Genomic DNA, 20,228 nt, shown 5'->3' on the forward strand with positions numbered 1-20,228 from the left:
CTTGTTGGATTCCCTGCCTGCACCCTGCGTTTGCAAGTCCTGCATCTATCGGCTATTATACCTGTTTCTGGATCTAGGATTCTCATCCTGCCTTATTCCTCTCCCAGCTTCAGCCATTACCTCTTCTCTCTGTGTATTTGCTTCTGTACTCTTATTTCTATTCCCACCTCAGCCCATTCCTTGTGCCTGCCTAGTTTCCACCATACTCTTTGTACGTCTGTTAAGTCCTGGCGGCATCCTAGTACCGGTAACTTCTCCGGCAGAGCCCCCGCTCGATGTCTGCATCCCATCACCATACTTTTGTATGATATTTACAGGGTTAATACACCAGTAGATGACTCAAGCTATGAACAGTCCAGTTACTAGTGGTGTTGGCTTATTGATGGATAGCAGGTACAGCCGTACTCACTGTTATATACTGGTTCCCATGATGTGGAACTTTAGCGTAGTGGGGTTCTATACAACTTATCAGCTGGTGAGTGTATTCTCCTTGCAGGTAGTGGTGCAGAATGCTGAAACAGGTACAGTATATGCAGGTAACCACTGGGGCTCTCTGGACCTAAGTGTGAGACTTGTGTCTCCACCATGTCACTTCTCACAGAACCTCGCTGTAGGGTGGATTTACAAGATGGCTGCTGCATATGTGCAGTAATACATCAGAATGGAGGACAGATCTGCCTGTGTCCTAGTGCCCAGCATGTATGCACAGTAAGTAAGCTTTTCTAATAGCTGACTCCTAATATTCTACATAATTCACAATATAATGTATCATATGATGGGTTATGCTTGGAACGTATTCATGATCGGACTACACACACACAACTAATGCGTTACCTGTGCGCCGGTATCTTGTGGTTCCCAGCGATTAGCAGAACGTCGCACAGCTGTTTCTGCTGGAGGTAGATTTCCATCTTGCGGAAGGTTTGTTCTGCATGGTTCATACTTTGGAAATACTCATCAGAACCGCCGGAGTTCATTCTACAGGGAGAAGCACTTGTGTCCGGAAGCCTGTAAGAAAGAAGACGGCAACACAAAGGTCAGTGCATAGAAATGCAAGGCAGCCGTAGGGTTTATCAGATTGCTTCTATATTTATCTTCTTCACCAGTGGTTGAAGTGGAAACGTAGGCAGTGAACAAAGTTGTTGAACTATAAGTCTCAGCATGCCCTTCCAACTAAAGTGATATCACTACTATAGAAAATAAGTCTATGTTCGTCATTGATTAAAGAGCATTAATGGAGATATAAGGGCAACAGGTGATGACACCTAAATTATTAAGGTCACCGGGAATTAAGACAATTTTCACACAAGTTTCCAGCTCAGAAGAGAAAATAACTTTACTCAACAAAACTTTAGGGTTTGCAAAATGCGGCAATTAGATATATTATTGGCAGATGTTCTGAAATATAAGCATCAAACAGATGATCTGTGTACAATGTCACATTCAGAGGCAATTATAATAAAGTATTATTCTGAATGTCAATGAGTTTGCTCTTTGTGATAATTCAGCTAATGCATGAAAGCACAGTGCATTATTTTACATCATTAACCTCCCCTAATAAAATAAACAGTTGCCGGCTGGTATAATTCTGCAATACGGGCTGTTTATTTTCGGAATGTCAGTATATGCTTTCCCCATAATTGTTACACTCCATCTATTTCTGCGCTTTATTTCCTCTACAATTTTAGAGATAAATTAGGCTGAAGCAGAACCCACGGAGCTTATAGAGGTTTCAGGAAAGATGATTAAATCTGATATACAATGTAAACAGCCTGAGCATAATTGCAATTTATTAACAAGCATGCAGTGCCATTCTCCAGTTTGGCTACAAAATATTGCCCCTCCTTCTCTGCCTTATGTGACTTGGGATACTGCAACCGTCAAGTGTGCTGGTCTGGGCCAGAGGGGCATTGGCCCCGTAGACCCGTAAAATGGTTTATTGTGATGGGGGCGGAGGGGTGCAGCGGCACCCCATGCTGCAAGGAAGTGGCTGGCAGCCAGAAAGCCTCAGGGGCTATTGCCCAGGGGTTAAAGTGGGCCGGAACGGGGCGGAACTGCGTTCCGGCACTTCTAATTGCAGGCGGAACCAGTTCCGCCTCCGCCCGCCCACCTTAACTACACACAGGCAGTCGGATTAAATAGAGAGCATCGCTGACCGGCTTCTGCTGCCCCGCCTCCGCCGCCCACCCACAACATCTATTCTGCCGCGGGCTGTGTTGTCTCTTACAGTGCCCAAGCGCGAGCGGCAGGAAGTTGCTGGCTCGACACTGCCAGCCCATCCAACTTTACCGCTCGGCGCGCTCTCTCGCCCATCCACCGGCGCTGTGGCTACTCAGTCATATCAATGTTGCCGTAGTGGGTGGGCGGCGCAAGAGGGAATTTAGCCCGCCCCGCCGCCTCCAGTGCAGTCCCTGCGCCGGCGACGGGAAAAATGACTTCATCAGGTGTCTGCGTCTACAGGGAGCACTGCAGAGGAGCCATATTACTGCCGGAGCCAAGCAAGAGCTCAGCAGATCAGCTGTCAGCCTTATCAAGGAAAGGTGTGAAATATAAAAGATAAAACATGTGTGCCCAGGATTTACATATCTATCCAGTGTGTGTTCCAGTATGTAAATCCTGGGCACACATGTTTTATCTATCTAGTGTGTGTTTTGCTTTCTCTCTCACTAGTCTATACATAATCACGTGTGTGTATGTATATATATATATATATATATATATATATATATACATATTTTGGGCTTTTTGTATGAATGAGTTTTATTTTTTTGTGCAATTCAGCGCTGCCTCTCGCTGCACTATTTTACGTTGTCAATTTTTTTTCATCAACGAGCGATAAATTTAAATCCCAAAGGTATACATTTTATATGGTAAAAAGATAGATAATAGCCCTTTTAGGCCGCCAGCTATGAAAACGGGTTATAGGCACATGAGCGCGCATAACCCGTGTTGATGTGCGGTCTGAAAGGTGCCAGGGGAAAAATACCGGGTCGAGCGACCCGGTATTTCAACCCTGGTAGCGAGCAGGGTTGAACTCGTGTTCAACCCGGCTCGCTGTGCGGTGTGAACGGGAGCTGGATCGATGCGACCCGTTTCCCATTCACTGTGTGTGTACCGGTGGCGCTTGGAGATGATGTGATCTCCAATTGCTGCCCCCGCCGCGTCACCGCTGAGCCAGTGCCGCACCAAAGGCTGCCGACCACAGCCTCCTCCATTACACTGCCCTCAGCCTCCTCTGCCGCCCTCAGTCCTCTGCACCTCCACACCATCTCGGAAGCCCACAGCCTCCTCCGCCCCGCTCCGACCTCAGCCTCCTCATGCACCACAGACCACAGCCTCCTCTTGCACCGCAGCTGCTAAATAGGTAATCTTACCCTGCTGCCTTCCTCTCCCTAGTCCCTACTGTATGCCCTTGCTGTCCCTTTCTCTGTCACTCTCCCTGTCCCTATGTCCCTTCTGTCACTTTACCTGTCCCTCTGTCACTCTCACTGTCCCTATGTCCCTGCTGTCACTTTCCCTGTCTCTCTGTCACTCTCCCTGTCCCTGCTGTCACTTTCCCTGTCCCTATGTCCCTGCTGTCACTTTCCCTGTCCCTATGTCCCTGCTGTCACTCTCCCTGTCCCTGCTGTCACTTTCCCTGTCCCTATGTCCCTGCTGTCACTCTTCCTGAATTTTGTCTCATTCCATGTGGTATCATTTGAATTTTGGCTCATCCCATGTGCTATAATGTGAATTTTGGCTCATTCCATGTGGAATAATGCAAAATTTGGCTCATTCCGTGTGCTATAATGTGAATTTCGGCTCATACCGTGTGCTATAATGTGAATTTCGGCTCATACCGTGTGCTATAATGTGAATTTCGGCTCATACCGTGTGCTGTAATGTGAATTTTGGCTCATTCTATGTGGAATAATGCGAATTTCGGCTCATTTCATGTGCTATAATGGGAATTTCTCTAACGTCCTAGTGGATGCTGGGGACTCCGTCAGGACCATGGGGAATAGCGGCTCCGCAGGAGACAGGGCACAAAAGCAAGCTTTTTAGGATCACATGGTGTGTACTGGCTCCTCCCCCTATGACCCTCCTCCAAGCCTCAGTTAGGTTTTTGTGCCCGGCCGAGAAGGGTGCAATCTAGGTGGCTCTCTTAAAGAGTTGCTTAGAAAAAGTTTTTAGGTTCTTTATTTTCAGTGAGTCCTGCTGGCAACAGGCTCACTGCATCGAGGGACTTAGGGGAGAGATTTTCAACTCACCTGCGTGCAGGATGGATTGGATTCTTAGGCTACTGGACACCATTAGCTCCAGAGGGAGTCGGAACACAGGGCTCGCCCTGGGGTTCGTCCCGGAGCCGCGCCGCCGACCCCCCTTGCAGATGCTGAAGATGAAGAGGTCCGGAACCAGGCGGCAGAAGACTCTCAGTCTTCATCAGGTAGCGCACAGCACTGCAGCTGTGCGCCATTGTTGTCAGCACACTTCACACAGCGGTCACGGAGGGTGCAGGGCGCTGGGGGGGGGCGCCCTGGGCAGCAATGTATAATACCTGTATGGCGAAAAATACATCACATATAGCCCTTGAGGCTATATGGATGTATTTAACCCCTGCCAGATATCTAAAACTCCGGAGAAGAAGCCCGCCGAAAAGGGGGCGGGGCCTATTCTCCTCAGCACACAGCGCCATTTTCCCTCACAGAAAGGCTGGTGGGAAGGCTCCCATGATCTCCCCTGCACTGCACTACAGAAACAGGGTTAAAACAGAGAGGGGGGGCACTGATTTGGCGATATGTATATATATATTAAAATGCTATAAAAGGAACACTTATATAAAGGTTGTCCCTGGATAATTATAGCGTTTTGGTGTGTGCTGGCAAACTCTCCCTCTGTCTCCCCAAAGGGCTAGTGGGTCCTGTCCTCTATCAGAGCATTCCCTATGTGTGTGCTGTATGTCGGTACGTGTGTGTCGACATGTATGAGGAAAATATTGGTGAGGAGGCGGAGCAAATTGCCTGTAATGGTGATGTCACTCTCTAGGGAGTCGACACCGGAATGGATGGCTTATTTATGGAAATTACGTGACAATGTCAACACGCTGCAAGCCGGTTGACGACATGAGAGGGCCGGCGAACAAATTAGTATCTGTCCAGGCGTCTCAAACACCGTCAGGGGCTGTAAAATGCCCATTTACCTCAGTCGGTCGACACAGACCCAGACACGGACACTGATTTCAGTGTCGACGGTGAAGAAACAAACGTATTTTCTTTTAGGGCCACACGTTAAGGGCAATGAAGGAGGTGTTACATATTTCTGATACTCCAAGTACCACAAAAAAGGGTATTATGTGTGAGGTGAAAAAACTACCTGTAGTTTTTCCTGAATCAGATAAATTAAATGAAGTGTGTGATGATGCGTGGGTTTCCCCCGATAGAAAATTATTGGCGGTATACCCTTTCCCGCCAGAAGTTAAGGCGCGGTGGGAAACACCCCTCAGGGTGGATAAGGCGCTCACACGCTTATCAGAACAAGTGGCGGTACCATCTACGGATAGGGCCGTACTTAAGGAGCCAGCTGATAGGAGGCTGAAAAATATCCTAAAAAGTATACACACACATGCTGGTGTTATACTGCGACCAGCGATCGCCTCAGCCTGGATGCGCAGAGCTGAGGTGGCTTGGTCGGATTCCCTGACTAAAAATATTGATACCTTTGACAGGGACAGTATTTTATTGACTATAGAGCATTTAAAGGATGCATTTCTATATATGCGAGATGCGCAGAGGGATATTTGCACTCTGGCATCAAGAGTAAATGCGATGTCCATATCTGCAAGAAGATGTTTATGGACACGACAGTGGTCAGGTGATGCAGATTCCAAACGGCACAAAGATGTATTGCCGTATAAAGGGGAGGAGTTATTTGGGGTCGGTCCATGGGACCTGGTGGCCAGGGCAACTGCTGGAAAATCCACCGTTTTTTACCCTAAGTCACATCTCTGCAGAAAAAGACACCGTCTTTTCAGCCTCAGTCCTTTCGTCCCTATAAGAGTCATATCTGCCCAGGGATAGAGGAAAGGGAAGAAGACTGCAGCAGGCAGCCCATTCCCAGGAACAGAAGCCCTCCACCGCTTCTACCAAGTTCTCAGCATGACGCTGGGATCCGTACAGGACCCCTGGATCCTACAAGTAGTATCCAAGGGGTACAGATTGGAATGTCGAGAGGTTTCCCCCCTCGCAGGTTCCTGTAGTCTGCTGTACCAATGTCTCCCTCCGACAGGGAGGCAGTATTGAAAACAATTCACAAGCTGTATTCCCAGCAGGTGATAATAAAATTACCCCTCCGACAACAAGGAAAGGGGTATTACTCCACACTATATGGTGGTACTGAAGGCTAGGTGAGACCTGTTCTAAATCTGAAAAATTTGAACACTTGCAAGGGTTCAAATCCAGATGGAGTCACTCAGAGCAGTGATAGCAAAGAACAAGGGGACTATATGGTGTCCCGGGACATCAGGGATGCTTACCTCCATGTCCCAAAATTTGCCTTTTCTCACCAAGGGTACCTCAGGTTCGTGGTACAGAACTGTCACTATCAGTTTCAAGACGATGCCGTTGGATTGTCCAAGGCACCCCGGGTCCTTACCAAGGTAATGACCGAAAGGAGGATTCGTCTTCAAAGAAAATGGACGACCTCCTGATAAGAACAAGGTCCAGAGAACAGTTGGAGGTCGGAGTAGCACTATCTCAAGTAGTTCTACGACAGCACGGGTGGATTCTAAATATTCCAAAACCGCAGTTGTTCCGACGACACGTCTGCTGGTCCTAGGGATGATTCTGGACACAGTCCAGGAAAAGGTGTTTCTCCCAGAGGAGAAAGCCAGGGAGTTATCCGAGCTAATCGGGATCCTCCTAAAACCAGGAAAAGTGTCAGTGCATCATTGCACAAGAGTCCTGGTAAAAATGGTGGCTTATTACGAAGCGCTTCCATTCGGCAGATTTCACGCAAGAACTCTTCAGTGGGATCTGCTGGACAAATGGTCCGGATCGCATCTTCAGATGCATCAGCGGATAACCCTATATCCAAGGACAAGGGTGTCTCTCCTGTGGTGATTACAGAGTGCTCATCTTCTAGAGGGCCGCAGATTCGGCATTCAGGATTGGATGCTGGTGACCACGGAGTCCAGCCTGAGAGGCTGGGGAGCAGTCACACAAGGAGTGTGATCAAGTCTGGAGAATTCTCTCCACATAAATATACTGGAGCTAAGAGCAAATTTATAATGCTCTAAGCTTAGCAAGACCTCTGCTTCAAGGTCAGCCGGTATTGATCCAGTGGGATAACATCACGGCAGTCGCCCACGTAAACAGAAAGGGCGGCACAAGAAGCAGGAGGGCAGTGGCAAAACTGCAAGGATTTTTCGCTAGGCGGAAAATCATGTGATAGCACTGTCAGCAGTGTTCATTCCGGGAGTGGACGACTGGGAAGCAGACTTCCTCAGCAGGCACGACCTCCACCCGGGAGAGTGGGAACTTCATCGGGAAGTTTTCCGCATGATTGTGAACCGTTGGGAAAGACCAAAGGTGGACATGATGGCGTCCCGCCCGAACAAAAAATGGGACAGGTATTGCGCCAGGTCACGAGACCTTCAGGCGATAGCTGTGGACGTCCTGGTAACACCGTGGGTGTAACAGTCGGTGTATGTGTTCCCTCCTCTGCTTCTCATAACCAAGGTATTGAGAATTATAAGACATAGAGGAGTAAGAACTATACTCGTGGCTCCGGATTGGCCAAGAGGGACTTGGTAACCGGAACTTCAAGAGATGCTCACAGAGGACTAATGGCCTCGGGAGCTAAGAAGGGATTTGCTTTCAGCAAGTACCATGTCTGTTCCAAGAGGAACCGTGGCATCGGCCTTTAAGAAAGGACCTGCTCCAGCAGGGACCTTGTCTGTTCCAAGACTTACCGCGACTGCGTTTGACGGCATGGCGGTTTGAACGCCGGATCCTAAGGGAAAAGGCATTCCGGAAGAGGTCATACCTACCCTGGTCAAAGCCAGGAAGGAGGTGACCGCACAACGTTATCACCACATGTGGTAAAAATATGTTGCGTGGGTGAGGCCAGGAAGGCCCCACGAAAAAATTTCAACTAGGTCGATTTCTGCACTTCCTGCAAACAGGAGTGTCTATGAGCCTCAAATTGGGGTCCATTAAGGTTCAAGTTTCGGCCCTATAGATTTTCTTCCAGAAAAAATTGGCTTCAGTTCCTGAAGTCCAGACGTTTGTCAAGGGAGTATTGCATATACAGCCCTTGTGTGCCTCCAGTGGCACCGTGGGATCTCAACGTAGTGTTGGGATTCCTCAAATCATATTGGTTTGAACCACTCAAATCTGTGGATTTGAAATATCTCACATGGAAAGTGACCATGCTGTTGGCCCTGGCCTCGGCCAGGCGATTGTCAAAATTGGCGGCTTTGTCTTACAAAAGCCCATATTTGATTTTCCATTCGGACAGGGCAGAACTGCGGACTCGTCCCCAGTTTCTTCCTAAGGTGGTGTCAGCGTTTCACCTGAAACAACCTATTGTGGTGCCTGCGGCTACTAGGGACTTGGAGGACTCCAAGTTGCTAGACGTTGTCAGGGCCCTGAAAATATGTATATATATATATATATAATTCCAGGACGGCTGGAGTCAGAAAGTCTGACTTGCTGTTTATATTGTAGGCACCCAAAAAGCTGGGTGCTCCTGCTTCTAAGCAGACTATTGCTCGTTGGATTTGTAGTACAATTCAGCTTGCACATTCTGTGGCAGGCCTGCCACAGCCAAAATCTGTAAATGCCCATTCCACAAGGAAGGTAGGCTCATCTTGGGCGGCTGCCCGAGGGGTCTCGGCTTTACAACTTTGCCGAGCAGCTACTTGGTCAGGGGCAAACACGTTTGCAAAATTCTACAAATTTGATACCCTGGCTGAGGAGGACCTGGAGTTCTCTCATTCGGTGCTGCAGAGTCATCCGCACTCTCCCGCCCGTTTGGGAGCTTTGGTATAATCCCCATGGTCCTGACGGAGTCCCCAGCATCCACTAGGACGTTAGAGAAAATAAGATTTTACTTACCGATAAATCTATTTCTCATAGTCCGTAGTGGATGCTGGGCGCCCATCCCAAGTGCGGATTGTCTGCATTACTTGTACATAGTTATTGTTACAAAAAATCGGGTTATTATTGTTGTGAGCCATCTTTTTTAGAGGCTACTTCATTGTTATCATACTGTTAACTGGGTTCAAATCACAAGTTGTACGGTGTGATTGGTGTGGCTGGTATGAGTCTTACCCGGGATTCAAGATCCTTCCTTATTGTGTACGCTCGTCCGGGCACAGTACCTAACTGAGGCTTGGAGGAGGGTCATAGGGGGAGGAGCCAGTACACACCATGTGATCCTAAAAAGCTTGCTTTTGTGCCCTGTCTCCTGCGGAGCCGCTATTCCCCATGGTCCTTTCGGAGTCCCCAGCATCCACTACGGACTATGAGAAATAGATTTATCGGTAAGTAAAATCTTATTTTCGGCTCATTCTGTGTGGCATAATGTGAATTTTGGCTCATTCTGCGTGCTATAATGTGAATTTCGGCTCTTACCGTGTGCTATAATGTGAATTTTGGCTCATACAGTGTGCTATAATGTGAATATTGGCTCATACCGTGTGCTATAATGTGAATTTCGGCTCATACCGTGTGCTATAATAATGTGAAAGGGGCACCAGTACTAGATAGTATAAGGGGTCCTACTATTGTGGTGCAAAATGTGTATAAGGGGTGGTAAACTACACTGAAGGACACACACCCATTTTAGTGGCTGTGTATATATATATATATATATATATATATATACATACATACATACATACATACACACACACACACACACACACACACACACGTGTCAAAACAGTCAGTTCCACTTTTAGGAGCGGTGGTCAGTGCCACTTCTAAAAGATAGAAGCACCGATAATGACTTAGGCACATAGCTCCCCTGTCACTGAGCACACACCACTACATTAATACATAATCAATGAACACACTTAAAAGGGAGGGGCTAGGGGCGTGGTATATACTGAGTGGGAGGGGCTAGGGGTGTGGCACCCATGGGAGGGCGAGTTCCCCCACCTCTAAAGAACCACTTTAAGCACTGCTATTGCCTATCTGCGGTGATTACAGATCCTGGGTGTCAGGCCTCTATCATACCCCAAAAATAGCTGATAGCACATTAGTGGATGAGGTTGACCATCCACCAATCACAGAGATGGAAGGTCTCCGCACTCTGCATGGCCGGAACTATGCACCAATCAGAGTGCAGGAAGCTGTAAGTGTGTCGGGGTACGATACATACCTTAGGGGGATGAGTCATTTAGTTATGACATCTGTTTCATAACGGGGGTCAGGGCAGATCAAATCTGGGGTCAGATTTCTAATTAATGAGTGGAGGTTTGATCTATCATCTGTTTTATAGGGGGGGGGTGTCTTATTCTAATTAACAAGGGGGGGTGTTCAGATCTGGGGTATGGCTTTTATTACACAGAGACATACTATCACAGAGGATATTATCCTGGGGGGATGCTGTATTGCTAGATGTGGGGCAGGTGTCTGTAATTGCAACTAGGAAAAGCACAATGATAATTACAGGGGACAGGGAATGGTGTAAATGATTAATATCCTGTAAGCGATGCATAATATGTACACGGTATATAAATAACTCTTAATAAATAATAATGATAACATTGCCTGGGATCCGGGGTTTGCTTTCTGACGTAATTTATGCTTCATCTCTCTGAGGTCATCCACATTAATTGAGTATATTAGTGTTTATTTATACAGCATTACATGTATATAAACATTAATCTTGTGTATACAGTGGATCAAGGCTGCGTTGTGCATCTAATGATCATATGAAACATTAACCCCGTATCAGCTGTGCCAGAAAATATTCTGCCAGGGAACACATTCTTAGCGGAGTTAAGGGGAGATACCGGTCATGCGGCTCTGTTTAGAGCAGGCATGTCCAAACTGCGGCCCTCCAGCTGTTGTGAAACTACATATCCCAGCATGCCCTGACAGTTTTGCTGTCAGAGAATGCTAAAGCTGTGTCAGGGCATGCTGGGATGTGTAGTTTCTCAACAGCTGGAAGGCCGCAGTTTGGACATGCCTGGTCTAGAGGATACTAAAGTCACTGATATAAAAATAAATACATAATTATGTCTCCTTAGTTGTTTATATGAGTATTGGAATGTTGTCTGAATAACAGCATATCACATTAGAATATTCCATATAAAGTAAATTGGTCACTAGAATGCCCCCTGTATTGTATGATGGTCACTGGAATGTTCCCTGTATTATATGTTTGTCACTACAATGTTCCCTGTATTATATATCTGTCAAAAGAATGCTCACCGTATCGTAGATCAGAAACTAGAATGCCCCCTGTATTGTATATTGGTCACTAGAATGCTCCCTGTATTGTATGATGGTCACTGGAATGTTCCCTGTATTATATATGTGTCACTACAATGTTCCCTGTATTATATATCTGTCAATAGAATACTCACTGTATCGTAGATCAGAAACTAGAATGCCCCCTGTATTGTATATTGGTCACTAGAATGCTCCCTGTATTGTATGATGGTCACTGGAATGTTCCCTGTATTATATATTTGTCACTACAATGTTTCCTGTATTATACTGTATATCTGTCAATAGAATGCTCACTGTATCGTAGATCAGAAACTAGAATGCCCCCTGTATTGTATATTGGTCAATAGATTGTTTCCTGTATTGTACAGAGGTCACAAGAATGCAAAATGTATAGTATAGAGGTCACTTTTTTGAGTAATTTATTGGCTATATAACCTATATTAGGCAAATCACGCTTGGTCGGTTCTTGACACCCATATTTACATTGCAGTGTGCCAGTAGAAAAGCTGGGGACACTTGCTTGTGATTGGCCACCTTGCCAGTCAGCTCCTGGCAAAACCAGCGTCATATAATTACTGCAAGCCAATCAGAAGCCTGGTAGACATCCTACCATTAATGCAACAGACATTTTCTCAGGCATAATACAGATAATGTTCTCCTACTGGTACAGATGGAGCCCTGCTCATCTATCCCTTTAATAGGATTAAACTGAGCCAGGGCAGTCGGACTTAATCCCCTGCTGTAATGACTTAGGGGGACATTTACTAAGCAGTGATAAGAGCGGAGAAGTGAGCCAGTGGAGAAGTGACCCCATCAACCAATCAGCAGCTCTATATCATTTTATAGTATGCAAATTATAGATGTTACTTCAGTGCTGATTGGTTGCCATGGGCAACTTCTACACTGGTTCACTTCTCCGCTCTTATCAGTGCTTAGTAAATGTCGCCCTTAATCCCTTGCTGTATTGTTCTCTCTGTATTGTATTGCAGCTGAGAACAATAGATGAAAGGCTTATGCTAATAAGCCTTGGTGCACCTAGGTGCAGCAGAGACGGCTTGATGAGCGTCTCTTCATCTGTACATGGGCTGTTCTCACTGTCCTAAATACATTTATTATACTATAGTAACATTTATACCTGCCTAGATCTCTGACTTACGCAAACAGGTAAATTCTGCAACATAAAGTAATTGTTAGATATATTTATCTAATGAGATACATATATACTGTGCCATTTGTAACAACTCTGGTTTAACATAATAGGGACAAAGTGATTTGTTTCCACAGGTTACCACTAGAATGTGATAATTCCTAACAACAAATCCCTGCTAATTCAGAATCATTTTCACTAAATTGCTTTTCATCATTTCTGAATAAAACTGCACAAAATGACCAAGGGGGTCATTCCGAGATGATCGTAGGTGTGCTAAATTTAGCACAGCTACGATCATTCACACTGACATGCGGGGGGGGGGGGGGCGCCCAGCACAGGGCTAGTCCGCCCCGCATGTCAGTGCCGGCTCCCCCCGCAGAAGTGCAAAGGCATCGCACAGCGGCGATGCCTTTGCACTTCAAGAGTAGCTCCCGACCAACGCAGCTTTAGCGTGCTGGCCGGGAGCTACTCATCGCTCCCCGGCCCGCAGCGGCTGCGTGTGACGTCACGCAGCCGCTGCAGCCTGCCCCCCGTGAAACGGCAGCCAAACGCCGCCGTTCTGCCCCACCCCCCCGCCCAGCGACTGCCTCTGCCTGTCAATCAGGCAGAGGCGATCGTAGCGGGCCGACGGCCTTCGGCCGTTTGGCATGCGCCGGCGCACTGCGGTGCCGGCGCATGCGCAGTTCTGACCCGATCGCACCGCTGCGATAAACTGCAGCGTGCGATCGGGTCAGAATGACCCACCATATCCCATGCTCACCGACCTTCTGCCCCCTGCGGGAGGGTGCAGCCAGGTCTGTATAAATGAAGGCGTGGCCTCAACATGGGTGGGAGGTGCGAGGGCATGTATGCATGATTGCGTTATTGTAGCCCTGCCTCCGCGCCCCCGCTATTCAATGCTCAGATTACCGGCAGTGAATAGCAGGGGCAGGGTTATGATGACACAACTGGCCTCCCCCAGACCTCCCACTTTCAAGGACAGCTGCAGAGACATCTGGAGTAGAGGGGGGGGGGGGGGGGGGTTGAAGGGGTTGACGCCTTGCATGTACTTACAGGGTGCCCGATTTTTGTGAGTCTCCCAGCCAGTCTGGGAAAGTAGGCAAATATTCCATATCCACTTCTCCAATCTATGGAAGACAGGAACCCTTAAAAACATACATACAGCAAGCTTTATCCCTAAACCAGTGGTTCTCACACTGTGTGCCGTGTACCCTGGGGTGCCTCGGGACACTTGCAGGGGGGCCTTGGATTGGTGGTCCAGGATGAATTCAAATTATTTATGGTGCAAAACCAGCGCTGGTGGCTGCCAACCATAAAATGTGAGGACAAACAGAAGCAAATCCTGTCCCCCACCACACACCTGACCCTAAGGATGATATATAAACACAATTTACTTAATTTAATATTTCAAGTAACTTTTGGCCTTGGGTCACTGTGAAAACAATTCTGATACTCTAGGGCGCAGCGATTCAAAAAGGTTTGGGAACCTCTGCACTAAACCAATTTCTGTTTTGAAACATCTTAATTGTGGATACTACTACTGTGAAGATCGCATAGGTTGCAAGAATAGCGACAACCAAACTCCTGCATCATAGAAACATTGAGCTCATTTACCAGCAAATTTTTTGAATTTATTTTATTTTTATATTTCACTTAATTATATTTTTAATATTTTTACTACTGTACATATTTTTCACTTTCATTCTCATTTTTATTTTTTTGTATTTTATTTTCTTTATTTTGTTGATCAATGCACCGGTGAAGGCGGGCATAATGCAGCACTTTGAAGATCGTAATGCGGTTGCTAGCAGCAACCTTTGAGACTTAGAACCCTCTGAACGTCCATATACAGAAATAGAGTGCCCAAAATAGCACTCTATTGACACTAATGTGCGCTAAGATTGTTACATCTGCCCCACCTGCAGTGCAGCATGATTTTACCCAATTACTTACTTTTTTGGTTTGCAATCAACTCTGAATAACCCCTCACTACCCGGTGACGTCAAGTGTCCCGGACTCAACCGCTAACTTCTGAATCACCGCTCCTAAAGAATACAACAGTGAGAGTGAGAACAGAGGAAGGAAGGTGACCCTGGACCCAGACCCTCTTAGTCGTAGAGGTAGGGTGAGAGTTTCTACTTACACATTGGCTGCGGACGTCAGGGGACCCTCTCCATACCCACACACAACGCTACTGGAAAGGGCTGTAGTCATTGCTGCGTGTCTGTCTTTGCATCTTTCCACTGCTGCCGTTCGGGTACCCATCTATTTTTATTTGTATTATTTTTATCTTATGTTTGTATTTAATTTATTTTATTCTTATTTTATTTTATCTTATGTGATTTTATTTTACTTTGTTTTATTTTATTTCATTCGTAACATAACTGACAATGGGGGTAATTCCAAGTTGATCGCAGCAGGATTTTTGTTAGCAAATGGGCAAAACCATGTGCACTGCAGGGGAGGCAGCTATAACATGTGCAGAAAGAGTTAGATTTGGGAGGGTTATTTTGTTTCTGTGCAGGGTAAATACTGGCTGCTTTATTTTTACACTGCAAATTAGATTGCAGATTGAACACACCCCACCCAAATCTAACTCTCTCTGCACATGTTAAATCTGCCTCCCCTGCAGTGCACATGGTTTTGCCCATTTGCTAACAAAAATCCTGCTGCGATCAACTTGGAATTACCCCCTATATCTACATTTATTTTATCTTTAATCACAACTCTGTAACATATACATGTGTTAATTAGTAATTTCAAGCGTTTCTATTCGCCGCCTACAAGTTTTAAAGCGTTCCTTTGGTATTACGCTTACGGTACAGTAGAATGCAGACACGTTACACTTTGTTTACCCAAGTGATAAAGCGAGTAAATGTGTTTTCTCAGATACAACCTATAAGTGGTTGATAAAAAACAGTCAAGTTATTATTGGCTAGAGGCAAGGACATAATTATATTTGAAATTAAAGTTAGGCTTTGGAAATAGGAAAACTAAAATCAATTGGCCCGATCAATCTATTTTTAGTGGACTTGAAAGTTAGGCTGGAGGGAAGAGCAGATCATATTCCTAAATAAAGCAGAATCTACCGCGCACGTGTCATTCCGCAATTCCTCACTCTCCCTCAGGTCACTATATGGTATACTGAGTGCTGAAGTTTCTTTTTAAAGCAATAATCCCTATTGAAGGAGAAATCATTAGGCAGGTTATTAAAGTGGGAGCTCTTGTTACTCTTAATGGTTTTCCTACAGGCGATCTTATTTCAAATAAAAAGCAATAAGCTTATCGCACAGTACACTAATTATTTCTCCACCATGGCTGCGAGCGGGTTACGTTCCGTTGCGCTTCAACATTATTCTTTAAAAAGGGATCACAGTGCGCACATCAATAAATATTTATCCGGCTCGGGGTAAGTTAGTTTATTGATCTATTCAAGTATCTTTTTCTTTTTTTTATTCCCAGGCTGTGTCATGGCGGAAACCAGTATCTACTATTTAAGTATAATTTTCATTTTACCCCTTCCAGTTACAAAAATTGTACAAGATGTTTAAAAATAGAGTTTATATTAAATAAATGTAAAATATTTCAAAAACTTTGCCCCTTGGCAGAACCATGTTGCACTGCACACACGGTGGATGGGGGTTGGGATCGACTTTGGGAGGAGTGTGTCCTAGCTCAAGTCTAAATTGAAGTGTAAAAATACCGTAAAGCTGCGCAGCATCTGCGGATTACGGACCCTATTCAGCGCGTATTGCAGTTTCTGCTAAAAAGCAGTTGCTGCGATCAAATAGTTGCCGGCTAGAAATAGAGAAAAAACACCCACTTCAGAAATTGCGAGCGCATCGCAATGCGCAATGTGTTTGCATAACCATACGCAAATACCGGAACATCGAAGAGCTTTTCCATCTGAGCCAGGCAAGGTCGTCCACAATTCAGCACATGCAAGAGGCTGGAATTGGTCATCGCTGACGTCAGAGACCCACCTAAAAAACGCCACGCCTACATTTTTACAAACACACCCACAAAACGCCATGTTTCCTCCCCTAAACACTGGCTTCCTGTCAGTCAAAATGTGATTGCATTAAAGCACATTGCGTTTGCAGACATAATCGCAGGTGCACACGTGCAATGCGAACGCTGCGCATGTGCAGTCGTTTGATATTTGGTCGGATTGCGTTTCTCAAATTTTGCAATCCAACCTGAATAGGGTCCTAGGTGCCAAAGCAGACACTATTTACCATTTACCCTGCATGCAAAATAATAACGAACCTAAAAAAAAAATAAAAAAACATTTAAGGTTCAAACTTTTTTTTACTAAATCAGAAACAGCCCAAATGATTTGCCTTAAAAGTAACCATACTGTAATTATATATATAACAAAAAAACATTTCTGGAGGTTATTTACAAATCTGGAGAGTAAATTTAACACAAAGTGAAAGCATCTTGTAATAGATATATATATATATATATATATATATATATATATATATATGCACTGCTCAAAAAAATAAAGGGAACACTAAAATAACACATCCTAGATCTGAATGAATTAAATATTCTTATTAAATACTTTGTTCTTTACATAGATGAATGTGCTGACAACAAAATCACACAAAAATTATCAATGGAAATCACATTTATTAACCCATGGAGGTCTGGATTTGGAGTCACACTCAAAATGAAAATGGAAAAACACACTACAGGCTGATCCAACTTTGATGTAATGTCCTTAAAACAAGTCAAAATGAGGCTCAGTAGTGTGTGTGGCCTCCACGTGCCTGTATGACCTCCCTACAATGCATGGGCATGCTCCTGATGAGGTGGCAGATGGTCTCCTGAGGGATCTCCTCCCAGACCTGGACTAAAGCATCCGCCAACTCCTGGACAGTCTGTGGTGCAATGTGGCGTTGGTGGATGGAGCGAGACATGATGTCCCAGATGTGCTCAATTGGATTCAGGTCTGGGGAACGGGCGGGCCAGTCCATAGCATCAATGCCTTCGTCTTGCAGGAACTGCTGACACACTCCAGCCACATGAGGTCTAGCATTGTCTTGCATTAGGAGGAACCCAGGGCCAACCGCACCAGCATATGGTCTCACAAGGGGTCTGAGGATCTCATCTCGGTACCTAATGGCAGTCAGGCTACCTCTGGCGAGCACATGGAGGGCTGTGCGGCCCCCCAAAGAAATGCCATTCCACACCATTACTGACCCACTGCCAAACCGGTCATGCTGGAGGATGTTGCAGGCAGCAGAACGTTCTCCTTGGCGTCTCCAGACTCTGTCACGTCTGTCACATGTGCTCAGTGAGAACCTGCTTTCATCTGTGAAAAGCACAGGGCGCCAGTGGCGAATTTGCCAATCTTGGTGTTCTCTGGCAAATGCCAAACGTCCTGCATGGTGTTGGGCTGTAAGCACAACCCCCACCTTTGGACGTCGGGCCCTCATACCACCCTCATGGAGTCTGTTTCTGATCGTTTGAGTAGACACATGCACATTTGTGGCTTGCTGGAGGTCATTTTGCAGGGCTCTGGCAGTGCTCCTCCTGTTCCTCCTTGCACAAAGGCGGAGGTAGCGGTCCTGCTGCTGGGTTGTTGCCCTCCTACAGCCTCCTCTATGTCTCCTGATGTACTGGCCTGTCTCCTGGTAGCACCTCCATGCTCTGGGCACTACGCTGATAGACACAGCAAACCTTCTTGCCACAGCTCGCATTGATGTGCCATCCTGGATGAGCTGCACTATCCGAGCCACTTGTTTGGGTTGTAGGGAGGTCATACAGGCACGTGGAGGCCACATACACTACTGAGCCTCATTTTGACTTGTTTTAAGGACATTACATCAAAGTTGGATCAGCCTGTAGTGTGTTTTTCCACTTTAATTTTGAATGTGACTCCAAATCCAGACCTCCATGGGTTAATAAATTGGATTTCCATTGATAATTTTTGTGTGATTTTGTTGTCAGCACATTCAACTATGTAAAGAACAAAGTATTTAATAAAAATATTTCATTCATTCAGATCTAGGATGTGTTATTTTAGTGTTCCCTTTATTTTTTTGAGCAGTATATATATATATATATATATATATATTTGACCAAATACTGCTTGGAATATTTCCACTGTAATTAGGAGGCTGCTGTCCAACTGGCATTATGAAGCATTACATATACTTAACACATGTACAGTCAACAATGGTGGCAAGGGTGAGTGACCCTTTAACTAAGGGGTTCAGAACATGAGACCCCCATGATCCTGTCACTTGGGACTAGGGGGGTCATTCCGAGTTGATCGCTCGCTGCTGATTTTCGCAGCGCAGCAATCAGGTATAAAAATAGCAAAACTGCGCATGCGTATGCGCCGCAATGCGCACGCACATAGCACGGGCACAAAGAGCATCGCTGCTGTGCACTGGATCTAGCGAAGATTCCATTCGCACAGCCGATCGCAAGGAGATTGACAGGAAGAGGGCATTTATGGGTGTAAACTGACCGTTTTCTGGGAATGTTTGGGAAAATGCAGGCGTGTCCGGGCGTTTGCAGGGTGGGTGATTGCATTGGAATATAGCATCAGTTAAATTCTAAGTATATCTGGCAAAGTACAGTTGAGGGGATAGTAGGTGGCACAGTTGTGACAGTGTACTCTACTGTAGAATCTCGCCATTACATTAAAATTTTTTTACCTGTATCAGTCACTGTCAAAGTTCTATCCTACAATCTACTCTGCTTGATACTTGAACAAAGAAGCATATATTGAAACAGGCTATAGGCCCAGACACATGACAACAGACGAATACATTCAATCTTATGGTGAAATCTTCAAAGTGCATGTGAGTAACTCACACTGTATTTCACAGAGAGTAAAAAAAAAAATTAGTGCAGACCTTAAATAAGAAGTGGTTAATTATAACACTGACAATTATCAGGTCTGAAAATGTAAGGTTTAGACATTGCTATGTTGATATGACTTTTGTTGCTTTTTGTTTTTGTTTTGTTTTTTTACTACAGACAGACCAGAGATTAATAATCAAGAATGGGATACGATTATTACTTGAAGATAACCAGTGAATTCACAAGATATGAGAATTCTGCTAAGGGTATGTGGGATGCATTACAGAAGCTGCATGAAATATCCAAAAAAATTTAATATCTGTTTCTGCTGAATAAACTACACCAAATTAGACATGACAAAGGAAAGGACATGCAGACGAACATCAACACAATACAAAAGGTAATAATGCAACCCTGGTCAATATGTGAGGCTATGAAGTGTAACCAAGGCTGTTGAGACATACTAATCAGCCCTGGGACAACATAGGGAAGTGACCATACCAACTCATGAAACCGTTTTCTAAAAAGAAAATGCATGCCTCATCCATGACTATCCCATGTAATTTGTACCCTTTTCACCTTCCTCTTGGCACCTCTCATAAGGGCAGATGTATTAAGCCTGGTGAAGTGATAAAGTGGAAGGTGATAAAGGACCAGCCAATCAGCTCCTAACTTACATGTTACAGGCTGGGTTTGAAAAATGACAGTTGGGAGCTGACTGGCTGGTACTTTATCACTGTCTAATTTATTACTTCACCTGGCTTAATACATCTGCCCCACAGTGACATAGTTAAAGATATGATATAATA

The 20,228-nt window shown here is 45.3% G+C and overlaps 1 protein-coding gene across 1 annotated transcript in view; it reads right to left on the reverse strand.

The window, feature by feature from the left end:
- KLHL4 (kelch like family member 4) overlaps nt 1-20,228 on the reverse strand; it is a 299,589-nt gene that overhangs the window by 124,521 nt on the left and 154,840 nt on the right. Inside the window, exon 2 of the mRNA XM_063938383.1 lies at nt 835-1,008. Within this exon, the coding sequence (XP_063794453.1) occupies nt 835-1,008 (174 nt within the window). The remainder of the gene's footprint in view (nt 1-834; nt 1,009-20,228) is intronic.

This window comes from Pseudophryne corroboree, chromosome 8 (assembly GCF_028390025.1).
Source record: "Pseudophryne corroboree isolate aPseCor3 chromosome 8, aPseCor3.hap2, whole genome shotgun sequence".
Lineage (NCBI taxonomy): Eukaryota > Metazoa > Chordata > Amphibia > Anura > Myobatrachidae > Pseudophryne > Pseudophryne corroboree.